Source organism: Onychostoma macrolepis, chromosome 22 (assembly GCF_012432095.1).
Source record: "Onychostoma macrolepis isolate SWU-2019 chromosome 22, ASM1243209v1, whole genome shotgun sequence".
NCBI classification, from domain to species: domain Eukaryota; kingdom Metazoa; phylum Chordata; class Actinopteri; order Cypriniformes; family Cyprinidae; genus Onychostoma; species Onychostoma macrolepis.
The window spans coordinates 2,026,520-2,046,376 of record NC_081176.1 but is presented as its reverse complement, the minus strand read 5'-3'; the positions used below and the strand labels follow the sequence as shown (position 1 = coordinate 2,046,376).

The following is a 19,857-nucleotide window of genomic DNA, read 5'->3' as shown; positions in this document are numbered from 1 at the left end:
ATAAATGATGGTTTTATATGATCCGCAGTGTCAGTGCATTGCTGTTCGTCGTCTCAAAAACACATCTGCAGAAACTCTCCAGTCAGCTATAAAGAGAATTGTAGGCTGAGGAAAAAGGTCTGAACAAATTCACAGACATTCACTCAGGAGTTTAATCAGTCGAACAGACACGATACAAGTACAAACCACTCAAAGACAAACATGATGAAGTCCAAAATGTCCAAACAAAAGACTTTTCTTCAGTCACAGAGAATTCAGATTGACTGACACTTACAGACCTGAGAATTCAGATGCGACAGCTGAAACAATTTCATAACGCAGCGTGTCTCTGATATCTGACATCTATCCAAACAGAGAGATGACACGCGACAGGACTGACTTTATGAACGCCCGCAGCTTCCTGTGGCCCACGGCGAGGACGACGGGCGAGAACGCGATGAAGCTCATGTTGGCGAAGCGAGCGATGATGAGCAGGAACTCCGTGGAAGATCCACGGTTATAGTTGAAGTAGTTAACGGAGATGACGTTCGTTCCCCAAGACGAGATGAAGAGGACGTTTAGAGTCAAAATCACCTGAGAAAACACGAAGAAGGTCTGTTAGTTTAACCCACAGAACGCAATCGGGTCTGTTTTGACACAGAAGAGATACACAAAATTTTTTTTTTTTAAATGCTTAGTTTTTACTAAGTGAACGAAACTTTAAGACCCTCAAAACACACATCATTTGTGTTTTTTTACTATTATGTTTTTAAGAGATATAACCATTTAAAATGTTCTGGTCATTTTGAGCTGGGCATGTATGGGGCACAATTAGTGTCAAAAATACTTTTTGTGAAATTACATATAAACTTAAATTAGTTTAAAAAACTTTTGTAAAATATATTTCGCTGTTTCCCCATATCTCACACACTTTTCAATTTTGTTGATAAACATGAATATGCACCGCAGCATGAAAAACTGATAACTTTTTCATCTGAAAGTGGAAGTTTATGCAAGTAAAATAAATGTATTTTGTTTGAAAACTTCTTTTATATTTGTGTATTTTTATATGAGTCATATTTATGTTTTTGGTTAGAAATAAATATGTAGGTTTTATAAATTTGAACTATTTTTGAGCAATCACATAAAAAAAGGAGTTTAATTAAATTTCTTCCATTCGAATGGGGTTCATACTGGTAATTCTCAGATGATATGTTCTTATAAATTCATACAGTGATATACTGAAATAAAATTTCTCATCAACATTGAAAAAAAATATATGTATATTTTGCATCATAGTTTTTTTGGCGTGGTTCATGCATAATTTGAAATCTCGAAGAATTTCTCTATTTTTTAAAACTTTAGAAACTTTTTCAACATTCAACATTTTTTAATGTAAACTCATTAATGAGAAGTTGCTGATGCAAAAAACATATCAGTTTACAGTATAAAATAATGATTCTTCGGGTCCAAACGGACCCAGAATGCGAAACAGAATACAGATTTTCAATGCATTTTTTTAAATGCTGAAATTTCCAATTAAACCCCCGTGCTCACTTTAGCCGCCCGTTGCTCTGCGGGGATCCGGGTGATGACCGGCGCGTCCTGACTCTTGTTGGCAACGTTGCGCGAGTGTCCGTGAGTGTACAGCGTCAGCAGCGAGCCCAGGTTGGTGATGTTCATCAGGCAGATGGGAAGGGATTCGTGGATCACCATGGAGGAGGTGGCGAAGGCCAGGCCGCTGTAGGCCGACGGAAAGTCCCAAATACAGCCCATCAGCGGCCGAGTGGTGCTGCTCACCAACATCAGCGTCTGCAGGAGAGGTCAGAGGTCAAACGAGGTCGTGCACGAGTGCAATATAGATAAAGAGTCGGACTGACCTCGGTGGAGTTCTCATCTCCGTTCTTGGAGAAGATGAATGCTGGGATGGCGTAGATGAGATTGAGGCTCCAGACGAGGACGAAGCCGAGGATGAGGGACCCAGGGGGCCCGCGGGGGCCGTGCAGGGTGATGACGGGCGGAGCGATCCGACGCAACGTCTGGAAGTGAAACGCGCTGAGAAAGAACGTCGACCAAACATTGGCAGAGCGCAGCCAAACCCAGATGCCCATCATAATGTGACACATATCTCTACTGAGGAAAACCTGCGAAGAAACACATGTTGATGTTTGAAAGTAGATTCAGGACACAAAACAGCAGTCTTTAGAGTAAATATACCACAATCCAATCACAAACAAGCAAGTTTTAGCATTTCAAACCCAACATGCTTCAGTCTGTCAAGTGTTTTAAACTGTAAAGCGTCTCTCTATCCAATAAACGACTCTTGATTTAGAGTCAAACTGGATTTTAGTTGGTTTCGAATGTTCTGAACAATCAATAACTCTAGCAATGAATCAAACTCCCAGCTGTAACCCAAATAACCCAATTCATCTCTGAAGAACGAGTCAAACTCATCAAACCCATTATTTTTGGTGGTGGTCCTCAAGACGAGAGTTGATGATGTTCTTCTACTGTCAAAACCTTCACAAAACTGGTCCAAAATCACACCAGGTTGGGTTCACACTCATTTCAGTGGATTGGCTACAGAGATTGAACCCAGATATCCACACCCCATTCACTAATAATTATTAATCCAACCAAACGTCCATCCATGTGGTCACGCCATCGTACCTCCGCTCCCAGATCGGACACCATCACGACCGTGTTTCGAACCAAAGACACCATGAGGTTGGAGAAAGCCATGTTGACCAGAATCACGTCAGAGCTTCGGACGACGCCCGTCTCGCGCAGAAGGCTGTCCCCGACCACCGCGATGACCGTGGTGTTTCCTATGTTCCCCAGCAGCACCAGAATAACGTAGAGAGCGAAGTAGAACGGAGACGAAGAGATCTGCTGACTGACGCTCGTGGGTTTTCTTTCAGGGGCCATGATTCTTCCAACACTTCAAATGTCTTCAGACTTCAATCGTGAATGGAGCTTCTCTCAGAACGTCTCAGAGATGTTGTCATTTCTCCATCCCAGCGCCTCCCTCTCCGCCCACCGACCGCGAGCCCCTTTTATGGGCCGTGGTTACCAGATAAATATCAAACCAATGGTCCTGCTGTCACAGGAGAAGACGCCGTGAATGGCAGGTGAGATTCCACCAGAGATATCAATGTTTTGGGATACATGAGCTGAACTTGCATCTTCACACACGAGGGAGTAAATATCCCCACCTGGTTAATTAAACTCAAGCTAGTTAGCAGTCTAATTCATTAGTAAGCCCACCACAATCCCACAGAGTGTGGGTCCAAAAACAAAAACTCCTGGAGTCATGGTTTTAACAACAATGTAGATGGTCTGCACTGGTCTTTAGTGCTTTGTACTTTCGATTGGAGATGGTCAATCCTCTCAACACATAAAACTACTGATTCTGAGCACAATGCATAATGAGCGTCATGAATACTGAGTACATTGTCTAAACTATGCATACACTATTTAGATGCAGAGTAGTTTCCACTAACCTGACGACCTTATTAATATCTGTTTTTCCACACTGTTGGTGTCTATGCGTCCAAGAGAAACAGACAGTGATGGAGATGACCACTGACCTCTGAAAGAAAGACATTTTGAACATATTCATTTTCATATTAAACACTGCATCAATCATTTATCATTAGACTGAAAGTTTTGACTATGACAATTGATATTAATTCAAACCATTCAAATCAATTTATAACAAAAATACAGCAACCCAGAACATAAGCAGAAAAAGAAGAACCCCCAAAAAATCCATGGTTATTCCAGTTTAATCATGGTAACCACAATTGGCCATGGTTTTGCTACACTAACCATAGTTTAAATGTGGAATTTGTAGTAAAACTGTGGTTATAAAAATAGTAATCAATCCACTAAAAAAAACCAAAAATGACATGGTATAATTTTACTATAATAAAACCATGGTTAACTGTCGCAAAGGAAGATATTTGGAAATATATTGATCATATATTTTATATAAACATAGACGAACAACCCAGCTAACAATTTTTAGTTCCCAGAACGTTAGTTTTTTTGTTTTTAGAATGTTAATCTAACGTTAGAACGTTCTCTGTAAATTATTTTTAGGTTATTTAACCATGCAACGTTCTGGAAACGTTTTTTTTTTTTTTATGGTTACAAAACAAATAAACAAAAAATAAATAAATAAAATAAAAAGAACGTTCCCCTAACGTTAGTATTTGGTTCCCAAAAAATAGCCAAACGGGATCCAAAAGCTAACGTTAGGGTTCTATGTGAATGGTGTGTTAAGCACATTTACCCATATAATACATATTCATATACAAATAAAGCAATCGCGATGTAAACGTGTGTAAATAGGCTGATGCGCGCTCCTATTTTAAATAATTTAAAGTTTAACGGTCTCCACAGAAAATGCGCGAAGGTGGATCGGGAAACAGCACGCACACTAAGAAACGCAAACAGACGGAAGCGTTTCAAATATTTTCTGAGTAAAAAAATATTCTTCTATATTCGTAAAGCATAGATATTGTATCAGTCGTAGCATTCTAACATATTGCAATACTGGTTGATATTAGCAAGAAACTGATCGGTTGTCAATCTTCACCTCAGAGAGCCGAGTGATGAGGTAAACACGACAAATAGTATGATATTTTGACTAGAGTGAAAAAATAAAACTGTAAATATATGTACGGTAAATAGATGTATATAGAAGTATTTTGACTGAAAATTTTGTAAGGTTTAAAACAGAATATATCTTTTTCCCTGCATGTCTTCATGTATAAATAGGAGCATTTCATTCAGACATGTGAAATGAACAGATGAAATATGAAACACTCAAACTCATCAGGTGATCTGAATGGCATTCTTCATCATTTCAAAATTCTCTTCCTCTTCTCAGTTAGATCTGGTTGTGGGTTATGAGTTAAATCGATGTGGTTCAGCGTGAGGATGATGTTGTTTAATGGTCGCTAGGTGGCGCTAGAAACACATCAGATCCTCACAACACAACTCAATACTGCTGTCAATATAACTCTCAACACACACATCTGACTGACTGATGCAGAAACACAAGAATTTAACTTCTTACGTGTTTTGTTCTTCCATTTTGTTTTCTATTTAATGTTGTTTGGCACCATTTTTAAGGCTGCTCTTTTAAAAATGCTGGGTTGGAAAAAACAACAACAACGACAACCTAATCTGGTGGCTAAATATAGAACAGAGAACATGCAGGGTTAATCTACTGTAATAATCGGGCTGCACAGGTAACCCAGCCGTCTGGATTACACATTTAACCCAAATGATAGCTCGGTGTAAGAAAAAAACAAAAAAACAAAAACATTCTAAGAGGAAAGGAGCAACAGCTCAGGGCGCTGGAATCTGTGGCAAGATAACAATTTTATGGCACAAACATGATTTTACATTACTTTAGTGCATGTACATTTGCTAATATTCACGTTTGCAAAGTAAAAACTCAATGTAAGAGTAAAGAAACGCATTTACCTTGTGTCATCTTTCCATCAAACACTGGCGTTCTCCTGTGAAACCAGTGCCGTGACGTGACACAGTTGGATCGCTCCCATTATAATCAATGAAGCTGCCCACACTGCAAACCCTTCGCTGATCATAACAGAAGCGATCCAGTGCATGTCTGCATTCGTCCAAAGCCAACAGCCCTAGCAGACATGAAATAATAATAACATATTATATGAGACAACAGACGTTTTTCAGCCTCTACTGCAGTAATAATTTGATAGAAACACAAGAGAGTACAAACCTTCAGTTCAGGACAAATTAAATTACTCCTCAGTTTTTATTATTACTGATGCTTCGGTTTCATTCAGGTTGATGCGGATAAACCGTTATATGATTTGATATGTGTTCAATAATTCTATTTCCTTTAATTTAATGCATCCTATTTGGTCTGTCAGATAGCACACGTACGTCTGCAAGATGTCTGTTAAAGATCTCTAGATCTGGAAAGCATCTGCTGTGAACAGTTTTACATACATTCTAAATCATAGACATCTTAGAGACATCTAATAGACGTCTATTTGACATCTGATAGGAGACGTCCTATAGATGTATCGCAGATGAACAAACACTCTAAAAAAATATCCCTGAGAGCACACGTACATCTCGGAGACGTCTATTTGACATCTGCACTTACATCTGAAAGACATTTTTTAGAGTGTTTGCTCATCTGTAATACGTCTATTGGACGTTTCGTTTTAGATGTCAAATAGACGTCTATTAGATGTCTTTAAGATGTTTATGGTTTAGAATGTATGTAAAACTGACATCTTACAGACGTTTGTACACAGCAGATGCTTTCCAGATCAAGAGATCTTTAACAGACATCTTGCAGACGTACGTGTGCTATCTGGGATTCGTCTTGCAGATGTAAATGCAGACGTCAAATAGACGTCTCTGTGATGTACGTGTGCTATCAGGATTCTCAACTGCTTTTTGAAAGGCACCCAACCCTGAGTCTTTCCTCTTGAGTACATACATGTAGCTTTATTAAAAATAAATAGTGTGACACACAGAAACACACTTTTATGATGCAGAATATAATGTGATACGCCTTTGATATCTGTAGCTTGTCTGTCCATATAGAGCGAGAGAAAGAGAGAGGCGGCTGTCTGTCAGATTATACGCGACAGAATTGACTTCATGAACGCCCGGAGTCTCCTGTGGCCCACGGCGAGGACGACGGGCGACAGTGCGATGAAGGTGATGTTGGCGATGCGAGCGATGATGAGCAGGAACTCCGTGGATGATTTGGAAGATCCGCGGTTATAGTTGAAGTAGTTGACGGAGATGACGCTGGCGCCCCAAGATGAGATAAAGAGGACATTCAGAGCCAGAATCACCTGAGAAAACACACACAAGAGATGTTTTACCATCACTATTCTTCTATTCTGTGATACTGATTCAAAAACAGCCTGATCTATTCACACTTCTGGCACTCGCTGGAGAACCAAAACATGAAGCGACTTGCTCACAGCCACAGCATGTGTTCCCAACGGACGCAGATGTGCTCTTCCCCGAGGATTACGCTCGTAATAGAGGATCCACCAAGATCATTAGCGCAGGAAATGACATCTTCACCATATAATTAGGAATTGGGTCTGGGACTGTACTGCTTACTAGGTCTTGTTGGTCCCTATAAAGCAGTTGGATTTGGACACTAGATTTGAGAGAACCACTGAAATCCAAATCGATCGAGTCTGTAATGTCCATTTTAGTGGATATTTAAAATATTTGTCTTTTGGGAGAACAGACTAAAAGCATTGATGACATCATCATGCACTTGGGGGCGTGTCCGATTTTTGGTCCGGTAAGTGCATCAACACAGGAAAGTGCACAGAAAACTGCTTCTTAAACCATTTTGCGGGATCTTCAAGGATGTAAATGTCACTCCAGGTCTTCTGTTTAATACATACTAGCAGTATCTGATTACATGCAATCTGGATTACGTAATCAGATTCCAAAAATGAACTACTTCTACTAGGGTATATTACATTTTAAAATGCTCATAATCAGATTACAGCTACTTTTTATGAATTAAATGATTATATATTATTCACACAATGGTAGTAAGTCATTCACCCTAATTATTCTTTTCCTCTCTAAAAATCCTGCTGTGTGTCGTACCATTTAGCTATATTCACAAATGTCGTGTGAATAAATATGCAAACCATGCTTCTGAATTTGAGGGGAAAAGCACTTCTAAATCTATTAGACCATTTCAAATCCTGGAAGACTTTAGATGTGTAAAGTCATTGCTGTTTTCATGTTTCCGTTTAGTTATACATGTTATCATGTAATCAGTTACAGACTGACGGATTACTTCTTAAGTAATCTACCCAGTTCTACATACTAAGAGTTGGGTTCTGTATACTAAGAGTTGCTCACTTTAGCGGCCCGTCGCTCGGCGGGGATCCGGGTGATGACCGGCGCGTCTTGACTCTTTTTGGCGTCTCTTCGTGTTTGTCCGTGAGCGTACAGCGTCAGCAAGGAGCCCAGGTTTGTGATACTCATCAAGAAGATGGGAATCAATTCATGGATGACCATGGAGGAGGTGGCGAAGGCCAGGCCGCTGTAGACCGACGGGAAGTTCCAGATGCAGCCGAGCAGCGGCCGAGTGGTGCTGCTCACCAACATGAGCGACTAGACGAGAGGTCAGAGGTCAAATGAAGGGAACACACAAGTTAAATAAAAGTCCAACCCTCCTCCTGCAACCCTAATTAACCCTAAAAATGGCAAAACCATAAAGAGACATCATAACATTTATTTATTGCTATTTTCCATCTTATTGGAACTCAAATAATACAATTTCATGATTTCTGTTTTCAAAACTCAACTCTTATATTTGATTTTAATGTTTGTATGCCCAGGATACGCCACTCCTTTGGGGTATAAACTCACTGAAAACAGATCAATGCTTGTTACAACATGGATGTAATTCCTCAACACTTTGGAGTACAGACCTAAGGTTGGTCTCTTTTAAAGAAGACACATAGCAGATTATTGCTGAAGTGAAAGCATTTCAAAAAAGAAAGCATAAAAAAAGTTTACAGTAAAGATAGTGTAGTATACTATTTTTATTTTATATAAAATAAATGTTTTATAAAATATGTTGCACTCTAAAATTGCTATAAACTCAAAGCTATATGTCTAACCAAGTTATGCTCCAAATTTGAAGTTGATATCACAAAAATTGTGGTTCCTGTGAGATTTTGTTTGGGCGCTATACCAAAAATAACCACTGGATTACATCCACTATCCGCTATTGAATTTATCTGATGCAGTTTTCTGTCACAAATCATTCATTTTCTGTCACAATATCACTTCTGTTACAAAACAGTCATCAAATATGGAAGCTTGTCTATATGTATATATATGGAGTCTATATGTATATATGTTTTTAATATCTTGATTTGTATCCCTAAAAGGGCGACGTATCTCCTGAGATACAAACATTTAGAGACGGATTACCAAAAATCTAAGCATTTAATTTATAAAATTTCAATGTAAACCTTATAAGCTAATGCTTTTTAAACAGGCAAGTCCCCTCCAGCATGTGTAAATATGTGAACTAACTTTTATCGGAGGGTGAGTAGATTTCCCTCTACAGGCAATCAGACAGGAATGGACACCCCTGGTCTATGGACTCTAATAGATCAAGAAAGAGTCGGACTGACCTCGGTGGAGTTCTCGTCTCCGTTCTTGGAGAAGATGAACGCTGGGAAGGAGTAGATCAGATTGAGGCTCCAAATGAGGCACAACCCAAAGATGAGGGATCTGGGGGGTCCGGGATGGCCGTGGGTGTTTGTGACGGGCGGAGCGACCCGACGCAGTGTTTGGAAATGAAACGCGCTGAGAAAGAACGTCGACCAAACGTTTGCAGAGCGCAGCCAAACCCAGACGCCCATCATAAAGCGACACCAGTTTCTATTGAGGAAAACCTGCGAGGAAAGAGCCACGCTGATGATTTCCGGTTAAAAACAGGTGCACAATCACCTTCATATGAATAAAGTCACTCAACAAAATCCAACTAGAGTTTTATATTTTCCTTGGAATACTGGCTGCAGACGCTGTTCTACATCGTCAAGTCTCACTACTCTGTAATTCTGACATTTAGACACCATTGTTCCATCCAAGCTTCAGTTCTGGCTGAATAATGAAATACAAGTCCTCATGAAATGGTAAAACCAAGACTACAAATTTACAGAGTGAACCAACATGTAGGACCTAACATTCGGTGTATAAATAGCATTTCTGGTCAAATCAAAACTTATTTTGTCCAGTCTCAGCTCTTCTAATCCCTGTTGAAAAAACAATAGAACCATCACATAACGGTTTCCACTACAAATACCATTACAAACCATCAACTTTTAACCATTAAAACCATTAAAAATGGTTTTCTGTAGTGTGTTTTGGGACATATTCCATCAGGATTTATTGCAAGTCCCATTATAACCAGTAGAACCATTACAAATTCTGTGATTGTGTCTATTGTTTTTTTTTTCAGCAGGGAATGTTTTCTGATAACGACATTGTGGATAAGTTTCAGTCAGGGTCTACAACCCACTGTAGCTTAGAGTCTGCTTTGACATCATGTTGACCGCAGATCCTGGACATGCTGATTTATTCACTGCTGCCTTTAACGCGACTGGACTACTGTGATTTTTTGAACATAGGAGTCTCCAAGCGCCATCGGTCCTGCTGCAACTTTCACTATTACACCAGCCTAAGCGTCTACCAGTTTCCAGTTCAAGATATTATATGGTTCAGCTGCCAAACTCAGGTATAATCTCCATCAGATCTTCTACAGATCTTACATTAGGACTGGATTTTGGGTGGTTTTTGAGGCAACGGCAATACATTTGATGGGATGTACTGAATGTTACTTTGATACCAGTATTTTAATGCTCAACCTCTTGTTTTAATATGTATTATATAAGCAAGCACATATTATGTCGATAATACTTCCATTCCCATTCAGGAACTCACCGTTTATTCATTGATCAAGGTTGACTTTTGAATTTGGAAACGGAAGTAACACTGCGCCTTGTTTCAATGCCTTTTCAGCACTGGAGAATTAGATTTCAATGTTCACTTACACATTTTTGTTAAACTTTTACAACTATTTAGCCTATAAATAAACGCATATTACATTGCTAATACTTACAGTTGAGGTCAAAAGTTTACATCCCCCTTTCAGAATCTGCAAAATGTTAATTATTTTACCAAAATAAAATGCATGTTATTGTTTATTTAGTACTGACTTGAATAAGATATTTCACATTTAAGATGTTTACATATAGTCCACAGGAGAAAATAATTGAATTTATAAAAAAATGACCCCGTTCAAAAGTTTACATCCCCTTGATTCTCAATACTGTGTTGTTCCCTGAATGATCCAAAGCTGTGTTTTTTTGTTTAGTGATAGTTGTTCATGAGTACTTTGTTGGTCCTGAACAGTTAAACTGTCTGCTGTTCTTCAGAAAAAAATGCTTCAGCTCCCACAAATTTATTTTTGTGCATTTGAACCCTTTCCAACAACAACTGTATGATTTTGAGATCCATCTTTTCACACTGAGGACAACTGAGGGACTCATACGCAACTATTACAGAAGGTTCAAATGCTCACTGATGCTCCAGAAGGAAAAACCATGCATTAACAGCCGGGGGTGAAAACTTTTGAACAGAATGGAGATGTGTACATTTTTCTTATTTTGCCTAAATATCATATTTTTTTCATTTAGTACTGCCCCTCAGAGGCTACAGAAGATAGTTACATGTTTCCCAGAAGACAAAATAAGTTAAATTTACCCTAATCTTCAAATTCAATAAATTTTCACGCCCCGGTTTGTAATGTATGCTTTTTCTTTCTGGAAAACCTGCGATGTTGATCCATGATTCAACGTCATGGATCAAGGCTGAATTTTATTTTGAACTTGGAAATCGAATCAACGCCAATATTGCTCCATGGTTCAACCTCTGATTTTCAAAATGGGAGAGTTAAATTTTAACATTGATTTATATGTATTTTGTTAACCGTTTTACACCCTTTTAACATAACATGTTGTTTCAGCATTTTTGTCTTGATCATTGGAAAAAACATCACGTCAACTTTCGGTCGGGTCCAAACATCCATCACACCACAGTCATTCCTCCGTACCTCCAATCCCATGTCGGAGATCACCAGAAGAGAGTTTCTGGCCAGCGACACCATCAGGTTGGAGATAGCCATGTTGACCAGAATCACGTCAGAGCTTCGGACAGAGCCAGTCTCACGCAGAAGGCTTTCCCCGACCACCGCGATGACCGTGGTGTTTCCTATGTTCCCCAGCAGAACCAGAATGAGGTATATGGCGATGTAGAGCGGAGACGACGCCATGCGCTGAGAGGCGCTTATGGGCTTTCCTTGAGCGGCCATGAGTCTCCTGATCACTGGACAATCGAGTGCACTTCTCAGCATTTATGAGCTTCTCTCAGTGACGTGTCAGTGACCTCAAACCCTCATCACCATCGTTACCACATATATATCAACCCAACACCACATCAGCTCCATCCCGGTCCTGCTGCTGGAGGAGAAGATACCATGAGGAGCCGTTGAGATTCCACCAGAGATACACATGCATTAGGATTCTCCAGGGATGGAACGCTCCCAACAGGCTAATTAAACCCTCACTAGTTAGCAGCCTAATTCATTAGTGAGCCCACCATGATCCCACAGGGCTTAATATCAAGGGTCCAACCAAACTTCTTAGATGCTAGAATGCAATAGTCAAGAATAGAGTCATGCAGACGTAGGTATTAAAATGCTCCAATTTTATTTAAACTCTTCTCAGGAGACTCAAGATTTCTCATATAAATGCACAATAGAGCTGCACGATTCCGGATGAATTTAGAATCACGACTTTTTTGTCTCAAATAGAGATCGCGATTCTCCCACGCTTCTGAGCTAAACGAAATAATGTGTGACAAAATATTAATTGCTGCAGTGTATTTAAAAGTGGTTAATTAATTTGAACGAATTATTAAACATTTTAATATACATGACCCTGCAGCACAAAAGCAGTCATAAGCAGCACAGCTATATTTGTAGCAATAGCCAACAATACATTGTATGCGTCAAAATTACACAAACGTTATTTAACGCAGCAGTTACTTTCAAAAGGGGATTTGCTCTATTTCGATCGCTACCATAGGCATCAGTGTTTATATCTGAACTATAAACTTCAATCCCAGTATTTCTGTGATAATATGAATGACGGTAAGACTGAAATAATACTGCGTGTAGTTGAAAAGACTGTTTCTTATCGAAACACGGTAACGTTAAATGTTTGCTCTCTGTGTCAGAAGAAACGCAAACGCAGATTTGAATGTTCCGGTAAGACTCTGTCAAAGGTTTAATAGACACGGGCGATTCGAGATCACGAGATCATCGTGCAGCTCTAATACACAATACAAAACACATTTTTCAAGGCAGTTTAAGAGGTTTCACAGACGCCGTCTGATTGGTCAGTTTTGGTCCGCTGCCCCGACCCGATGACATCATCTCCTGCGAGACGAATATGGCTTTCTCCGCGCTCGTTCCCGCTCCCTCTGCCGGTGTCTGTGGGACTTTGTGCGTCCAGGAGACGGAGAAGAAACGCTGCGACTGCGCCTGAAACACAGACAGGTGAAACACAGGACTCCGCGAGGAATGACTCGGGTGAGCGCGAGACAGGTGAGGGGTTACCTGCGTCTGGGGGGCGACGGGATGCAGCGAGCGTTTCGCCTTTCATCGCTGCGACTCAGACGCTTCCTCCTGAGAGAGAAACGTGTGAAACACGAGCGCACTGCATGACGTTCTTCACAATAACAAGTGAGACTGTATGCAGACATAAATGTGACCTTGGAGCACAAAACCAGTCATTTTTGTGAAATAAATAAGCTGAATAAATAATCTTTCCATTGATGTATGGTTTGTTGGACAATATTTGGCTGAGATACAACTATTTGAAAATCTGGAATCTGAGGGTGCAAAAAAATCTAAATATTGAGAAAATCTCCTTTAAAGTTGTTCAAATGAAGTTCTTAAGGTGCGTTCACACCAGATGCGAATGAAGCGTTAAACGTGAGTAATTTACATGTTAAGTCAACGCAAAGACGCGAATAGACATCTTGCGGCGCGAATTGAGCGTTTTGGGCGTTTGACGCACTTAACGCGTTGAAAAATCTGAACTTTGGCGAAAATTCACACCGCGTTAACCAATCAGGAACTTGCTCTAGTAGTGACGTGATTACGACGTAGCGAGGGAGGCAGAAATCCGAAACAACAATGGAGGACAAAATCATCGTCGCTGTATGTGGATACCCGGAGCTGTACGATACATCTTCGTACTTTTATAGAAACAGGAATAAAAAGGATCTTGCTTGGTGTGTTACTTTGTGCACAACATAGTAAATCATAATTTATAGTCTATTTGTTACATAAAAATATTATTTCTATGTTAAGACTAGAATAGGCTACTTATGGCAAACATTTGTACATTCATTCTAATTATATCCTATTGCAAATACACTCACAACAGTATAGTAAAAAATAGTTATTTGTGATTGGACCAGTGTAATGAGACTGGAGTCGCCTGGCAGAAGCCCCTCCTTGACGCGAATTCGTGTCTGTTGTGAATTTCACGCGCGAATGAAGCGAGTAAACTCAAAATGTTCAAGCGTCCAACTACGCGCGAATAGCGCGATTTATTCGCGCAAGTCGCGTCTGGTGTGAACGCACAGTTAGCAATGCATATTACTAATCAAAAATGAAGTTTTGATATATTTATAGGAAATGGAAATGTACAAAATATCTTCATGGAACATGATCTTTACTTAATAAAAGAAATGTATAATTTTGACCCATACAATGTATTGTTGGCTATTGCTACAAATATAGCTGTGTTTGTGCTCCAGGCTCACATTTATGTCATTTTCAGACATCTGAACACCAAAACTCCTGACGTCTAACTCACCCGTCTCTGCTTGCGATCTTTCGACAGGCGTTTTTGAGGGCGAGACGTGACAGCGGGGATTCGTGATTCTTCTGGTTTTCTACAGGAGACGCTAAGAGAGAAGGAGAGAATGAATGTATAAAAAGGCTATTTAAAAAGATAGTCGACTGATAGTAAGGAACGGAAACAAAACTGAAGTGAATTGAGTTGAATAACGTTACTATCGTCTTGAACTGAATCGTCGCTGAATTTGTTTCAGAAACGATGTATTTTGCAACATTGACAATGCAAATGTTTGTTTATTATAGTGAAGCAGCATTGAAACAATCTGTATCGCATAAAGCGCTGTGTAGAGAAACGCATTTTGGATTGCAAGCCTAGCTGGCGCCATTAGCTTTGTTTCCATCCGTCTTTATGCGCATTTTATAGTGTTGCACCATAAACGAGTGAATTTCGGGAAAACAAAAATCCCTTAATTTGCAAAAAAGTTTTTACACTCGCTTGAGGTGGTTTTTGTCTTGTGCGAAAAGTGTTAATGCGAATAATGGGAGATGGAATTGCATTTTGCGAATAAATTCCTTGAAAAAAGTCATGTGACTTTGCGTGATGGGATAACTTGACTAACCAGTGAACCGATCTTGTTGCACAGCATCTGAAATGTTGTTATAGTCGTTCTGAAATGCCTGTGCAAAGTCTGTCGTCAAAGTATTTCTGTATAATCGTTCCCAAGCAATGACCGCATTTATTGTGTTTCGTCTGCTCTCTCTGAGGCGCAAGTAATTCATCATATATGAAAATTATTATATCCAGTGGCTTCTCCTAGTTTTCTTAGTTCCAGTTTGTCAGGAGGTGATGATTTTGCTCTCTTTGACTCGATGGATGGAAACGGTGCTTATTCACAAAAGTTTTATGCAATATTCCAATTTGGCTCACAAGTTAAATTCGCAATTTTTGATGGAAACCCGGCTGTTATATATCAACCCACCAGCTTTAGACGCAGGAGAGAACCCGGCTGTCGGGGTTTCAGTCGCAGACGATAGTCCTGCTGGTTTGCTCGCGTTATATTGAGCGTCCAATATTGAACGCATTTCCTCCACCTGCTGCTGCAGAGTGGCCAGCGACTCACACCGCATCGTGTACAGCCTCAGAATACAAGAAGTGATCTCTATCAGGTCCTGTTCTGATGCCCCAAACAACAAGAACCAGGGCGGCTGGTCAGGCAGAGGGATCTGACGACAGAGAAACAGTGCGAAGGTCAGAGTTCATGAATAAAATGCACTGGTAATGTGTGTGTGTGTGTGTGTTCACCTGTAAAACTCGTGCAGAAAGAAAGATACATGCACACGCTACTGTTTCAGCCCTGAACCTCAAAAACACATCCGTCCTCAAACTGTCGTTCATGTAGTTCCTTCAGACACACAGACAGATGGTTATAATTAACGCAACTGAGTTGTTTTCAGCACCATGTTCAAGACTAATTGTGTTGGGGATCTCACCAGGCCATCTGAAGCAATCTGGAGTTCTTCTCACACTCCAGAACCTGGAGATACATCATGATCACCTGCACAGGTAACACGCTCTGAGAACATGCTCACCTGACGAGGTTTGATGGGTAAGGCCAGAAACACACAATACACCAGTGCACGGACGCTAACGCTTCTGCTTACACAAGCTACAGTTTATACAGCAACACAAGTCAGCGACTGCGACAGTGGATGTAATAGAGGAGCAACAATTTAAAAAGAATCTTGCTGAGCATGTTGAAGTTAGCAAAACATTCATCGAAACAATAATGCATATGACCGTACATTTGAAGAAATCTATCAGCCCTTTGAGTCTCGAGGTCACAGTAAAGCAACAATGTACATTGTAGGCCCAGGTAAACTTTGCAAAAAAACAATGAGGAAAGGAGAATTGTACTTTGGACTTAACTAACTATACACTTTACACTTTACGAGACAGGAATGCAAGCTTGCAATGCATTAGCAAAGAGTTGGCATACTTGCGTGAAAAGTACATTTCTGGGGTAAAATGCGGTTGTGTGTAAATAAAATGCGTAAATAAATAAACTGTAGGATATGCATGTGAACATTTCTGTGGCATGTAAACCCCCGATGCATTACCTAAGAATTTGCATCCTTGCATAAAAAGTACATTTCTAGCCTAAAATGCAGGATATGCATGTAAAAAATGTGTGGCATGCACGCTTGTGGATGCATTAGCAAAGAATTGAAATACTTGCATTAAAAAAATACATTTTTGGTGTAAAATGCAGTTTGTATGTAAATAAATTGTCAATTAAGAATTTGCGTACTTGTAGAAAAAAATTACATTTCTGGCTTAAAATAGGATATGCATGTGAAAATGCACCTGTCTAACCTTTGCACACAAGCTTGCAATGCATTAGCAAGGAATTTGCATACTTTTTTAAAAAAAAGAGTATGATTCTGGCCTAAAATGTAGGATATGCTTGTGAAAATGCATCTGTCTAATGCATGTGCAAGCATGTGATGCATTAGCAAAGAATTTGTAAACTTGCACAAACAACATGTTTTTCACCTAAAATGCAGCCAATGCATGTACAAAAAAAATGCACCAGTCTAACTGTGGCACGCAAGCTTGTGATGCACCAGCAAAGAAATTGTATACTTCTGTGAAAAGTATGATTCTGGCCTAAAATGCAGGATATGTAAACCAAAAATGCATTACCCCAGAATTTGCATACTTGCCTTAAAGGTACAATACTTTTCTAAAATGCAGGATATGCGTGTGAAAATGCATCAGTCTAACTGCAGCATGCAAGCTTGCAATGCATCAGCTAAGATTTAGCGTACTTGCATAAGCTGTATGTTTCCGGCCTAAAATGCAGGACATGCATGTGAAAATGCATCAGTCTAACTGCGGCATGCAAGCTTATGCATCAGCTAAGATTTAGCGTACTTCTGCAAGAAGTATGTTTCTGGCCTACAATGCAGCACATGCATGTGAAAGCGCAGCCGCCTGACCTTGTGCGGGTGCTTGACGTGGACGCAGAAGCCGAGCTCCTTCAGCACGCGCCGCTCTGCTTTGATCACGTTGCTCTTGCGGCTGACGTAGCCTTCGTCCAGCAGCATGGGGCTACTGCGCCTGACGGAGACACCGCAGCGTCAGAACACACGGCAGACCAGCGCACACGCGGTACGCTGAGCGGCGCGTTACCTGTCTCCCGCCGCGTCTTTGAGATGCTGGAAGACGTTCAGCACGTCCCTCGCGCGCCGCGGCTCCTCTTCGATCTTAGACGCCAGCTGAAGACACGCCATGGCCACCGTCTGCGACAGGGTCAAAGGTCATGAGGTCATACGTGAGAGCCAGACGGCTAGTTCAGAGACGTTACATTTCAATAGTCCATTTTAGACATTCTGCTGACTGTAAGTAGCTTTGCAAAACTTGACACGTACTTGCAAAGTTACTTGCGCTAGCAGAAGGTCTAAAGTGGACTATTAGCGTCTCACCTCCGCGCAGTGTCTCACGAACGATTTGCAGTAGAAGAACCGATGGAACAGGATCTGGGCTGTTGCCATGGCAACCTGATAAAACAATTATTAACACTTAAAACATGCAACCAACTATAACTGGGTCCCAAATGACGTACTATACACTATGCACTTCTACACTATCCTGTGATGTGTTGTAGTAGTGTGAGTGGTGTGTTCACGCTGAAAATTCCAAGAAGAAAAAGTGCATCATACCCGGATGATGCACTTAACTGAACAAACGTGGAATGTTGGATACTTGATGCACTCAACTGTCGCAGCTTTAATTGCGTAGCGAAGGGGGCGGGACTATCGGAATCCTTTTATGAATGATGAAATAACCTTATATAATTCATACACTATGGTTGAGTGCATAGTGTATAAGTGCATAGCGTAGTGTGTCGTTTGGGACGCAGCTTTCGTTTTTCGGTTATTTAAGTGCATCATCCGGGTATTTAAAGTGCACTTTTTCTTTTTGGAGTTTTCAGTGTGAACGCACTACTCGCACTATTTATACTACAACACATCATAGAACAGTGTATAAGTACGCGATTTGGGAAACCTAGTGTGTTAATGCTACTAGCTACTAGCATGTGAAACCTTAAGTTAGTATAGAAATAAGTGACAGAGCCAGGCTTATTTAAACCTCATACCAGTGAAAAACCAGTTGTCTAGTAGTTTTGAGCTCTTAGCAACAGCCACTCATGGCACTCTAGCGTTGCTATGGTCTGAAGTGTTTCTTCTACGCTGAAAAGCACTTTACTGGTCTCAAGGGTGGTTGACCGACTGGACTTTCTTTACAAGCAGCTGATAAGAACCCAAAACCATCTCAAACCAGACCAGACCAGTTTGAGACCCAGTTCACAGCTTAAACTAGTTACAAGCGTGCTTTCTCTTTGAAAAGTCGAGGTGAGGAGTCGTTGCCAGGCAACAGAAAAGAGCGCCCAGTCGACCACGCGCGCGGACCTGAGGTAAGCGGAGCAGAATTCCCGCGCTCTGGATCATCTCGCACATCCGGTTCCGAAGCTGCTCCTCCGTGCGCGCCGACAGTCCGTGCGCTCGCGAGGGGCTGCAGTGCGCGCTCTCGTGCGGCAGCAGGCAGGTGTCCAGCGTGAGCGCGACACCCGAGTAGAGTTTTCCCGCGATCACGATCCCGTCACCGGGCAGAAGCGCCCCGGCGACCGCCGCCATCTTCCCCTGTGAGGGAGTCCGGCTCAGGGTTGCCAGGTTTTCACAACAAAACCCGCCTAATTTCTACTCAAAACTCGCCCAAACCTAGCAATCGCGTTTCGAGGGGGTCCCCCGGTAAATGCGTTCCGGAGGCTAAAATACACAGTTTTTTGACGGGGTAGAATTTATATTCCAGAGGCTAAATATCACGTTATTGGGGTTGCTTCCACCCGCGGCGGCTCTGCCTAGTTTCGCGGGAAAACCGCGGACTTGGCAACACGGTCCGGTTCAGCACGGCACAGCGCCACCTGCAGCACCGAGGGAGCAACACACGACCAGAACCAGCGTTTTAATAAATCCTGTTAGTCTCACAAAACAAGCATTAATAGTTTCCAAAACACCACAGTTTAATTGAGATGTTACTACAGTCGCAGTTGAGCAAACACAGAATGTTCCCCGAAATAAATAAACACAAATAAAATAAACAAACATTCTGGGAAATTATTAGGTGGAATAAAGACGTTTCCAACATAATAAACGAATCATCACGACAGAAAGAGTGACAGATATTGTTTTAATACGGTTTTACAGTTGGAACAAAAATTGTAACTCAATAGCTATTACATTAATACGTTATTTTAAACAATATATACACACAAAATCAGAAGAATGAGTGTGTGTGTGTGTGTGTG

At 40.8% G+C, this 19,857-nt stretch overlaps 3 protein-coding genes across 4 annotated transcripts; all 3 read right to left on the bottom strand.

Annotated features, from left to right (window-relative positions):
- Positions 1–174: 174 nt before the first annotated feature.
- LOC131530682 (olfactory receptor class A-like protein 4) lies at positions 175–5,577 on the bottom strand. Its single transcript, XM_058761093.1, has 6 exons — positions 5,479–5,577; positions 3,483–3,571; positions 2,650–3,079; positions 1,860–2,123; positions 1,537–1,791; positions 175–573 (listed from the first exon to the last, which is right to left on the bottom strand). The coding sequence occupies exons 3-6, from the start codon at positions 2,905–2,907 to the stop codon at positions 343–345; spliced, it is 1,008 nt and encodes a 335-aa protein (XP_058617076.1). The 5' UTR covers positions 2,908–3,079; positions 3,483–3,571; positions 5,479–5,577; the 3' UTR covers positions 175–342.
- Positions 5,578–6,498: 921 nt separating this feature from the next.
- LOC131531121 (olfactory receptor class A-like protein 4) lies at positions 6,499–12,169 on the bottom strand. The gene is made up of 4 exons (XM_058761675.1): positions 11,669–12,169; positions 9,186–9,449; positions 7,897–8,151; positions 6,499–6,851 (listed from the first exon to the last, which is right to left on the bottom strand). Exons 1-4 carry the CDS (start codon positions 11,966–11,968, stop codon positions 6,624–6,626), a joined length of 1,047 nt encoding a protein of 348 aa, XP_058617658.1. The 5' UTR covers positions 11,969–12,169; the 3' UTR covers positions 6,499–6,623.
- Positions 12,170–12,306: 137 nt separating this feature from the next.
- On the bottom strand, positions 12,307–19,465 carry LOC131531120 (cyclin-L1-like). Of its 2 annotated transcripts, none has more exons than XM_058761673.1 (10): positions 18,962–19,465; positions 17,975–18,049; positions 17,682–17,791; positions 17,489–17,609; positions 15,980–16,044; positions 15,792–15,891; positions 15,469–15,712; positions 14,505–14,595; positions 13,235–13,303; positions 12,307–13,159 (listed from the first exon to the last, which is right to left on the bottom strand). In XM_058761673.1, exons 1-10 carry the CDS (start codon positions 19,184–19,186, stop codon positions 13,048–13,050), a joined length of 1,212 nt encoding a protein of 403 aa, XP_058617656.1. In that variant the 5' UTR covers positions 19,187–19,465; the 3' UTR covers positions 12,307–13,047. The 2 variants fall into 2 exon arrangements, with proteins under 2 accessions (XP_058617656.1, XP_058617657.1); XM_058761674.1 differs by having other exon boundaries at positions 18,649–19,104.
- Positions 19,466–19,857: the final 392 nt, after the last annotated feature.